General features: G+C 69.2%; 1 protein-coding gene across 1 annotated transcript in view; it reads right to left on the bottom strand.

Annotated features, from left to right (window-relative positions):
* Positions 1-230: 230 nt before the first annotated feature.
* Positions 231-390, bottom strand: part of MNEG_6861 (hypothetical protein) — a gene marked incomplete at both ends in the record, with an annotated part of 5,083 nt that continues 4,923 nt past the window's right edge. Inside the window, one exon of the mRNA XM_014044663.1 lies at positions 231-365. Coding sequence (XP_013900117.1) covers positions 231-365 — 135 coding nt within the window. The remainder of the gene's footprint in view (positions 366-390) is intronic.

The following is a 390-nucleotide window of genomic DNA, read 5'->3' on the forward strand; positions in this document are numbered from 1 at the left end:
TGGTCGAACACCTGGTTAGCAGCCGGCAGGCGTGAGATGGGGGTGGGCGGCGAGTCAGAGGGTGGTTGGGCAAGTCGGGTTTTGCTGCGCCACAAGCCCTGGCAGGCGGGCGTGTGGGCAGGCTTCTCGGGCAAGGCAGGCGGCCTGACGTCCTTCCTTCCAAGTATTTCGGCAACCGCCCCATCATCGCCCCAACAGGCGACAAGCAGCAGCGACCGCCCTCCTCGCGGCTACTGAGACCCCGCGGTTCGCCGCGCCCGCTGTGACCCAGGTTCGAAGCCCACCAGCTCCGCCTCCCTGCAGATGCGCGCCAGGGTGGACACGGCGTCCACGGGGTAGCTGCCGCGCAGCGTCTCCGCGCCACACTGCGCGCAACCGGCAGGAGAGAGG

The sequence above is a fragment of the Monoraphidium neglectum genome (genome assembly GCF_000611645.1).
Source record: "Monoraphidium neglectum strain SAG 48.87 unplaced genomic scaffold scaffold01159, whole genome shotgun sequence".
In the NCBI taxonomy this organism is placed as follows: Eukaryota; Viridiplantae; Chlorophyta; class Chlorophyceae; order Sphaeropleales; family Selenastraceae; genus Monoraphidium; species Monoraphidium neglectum.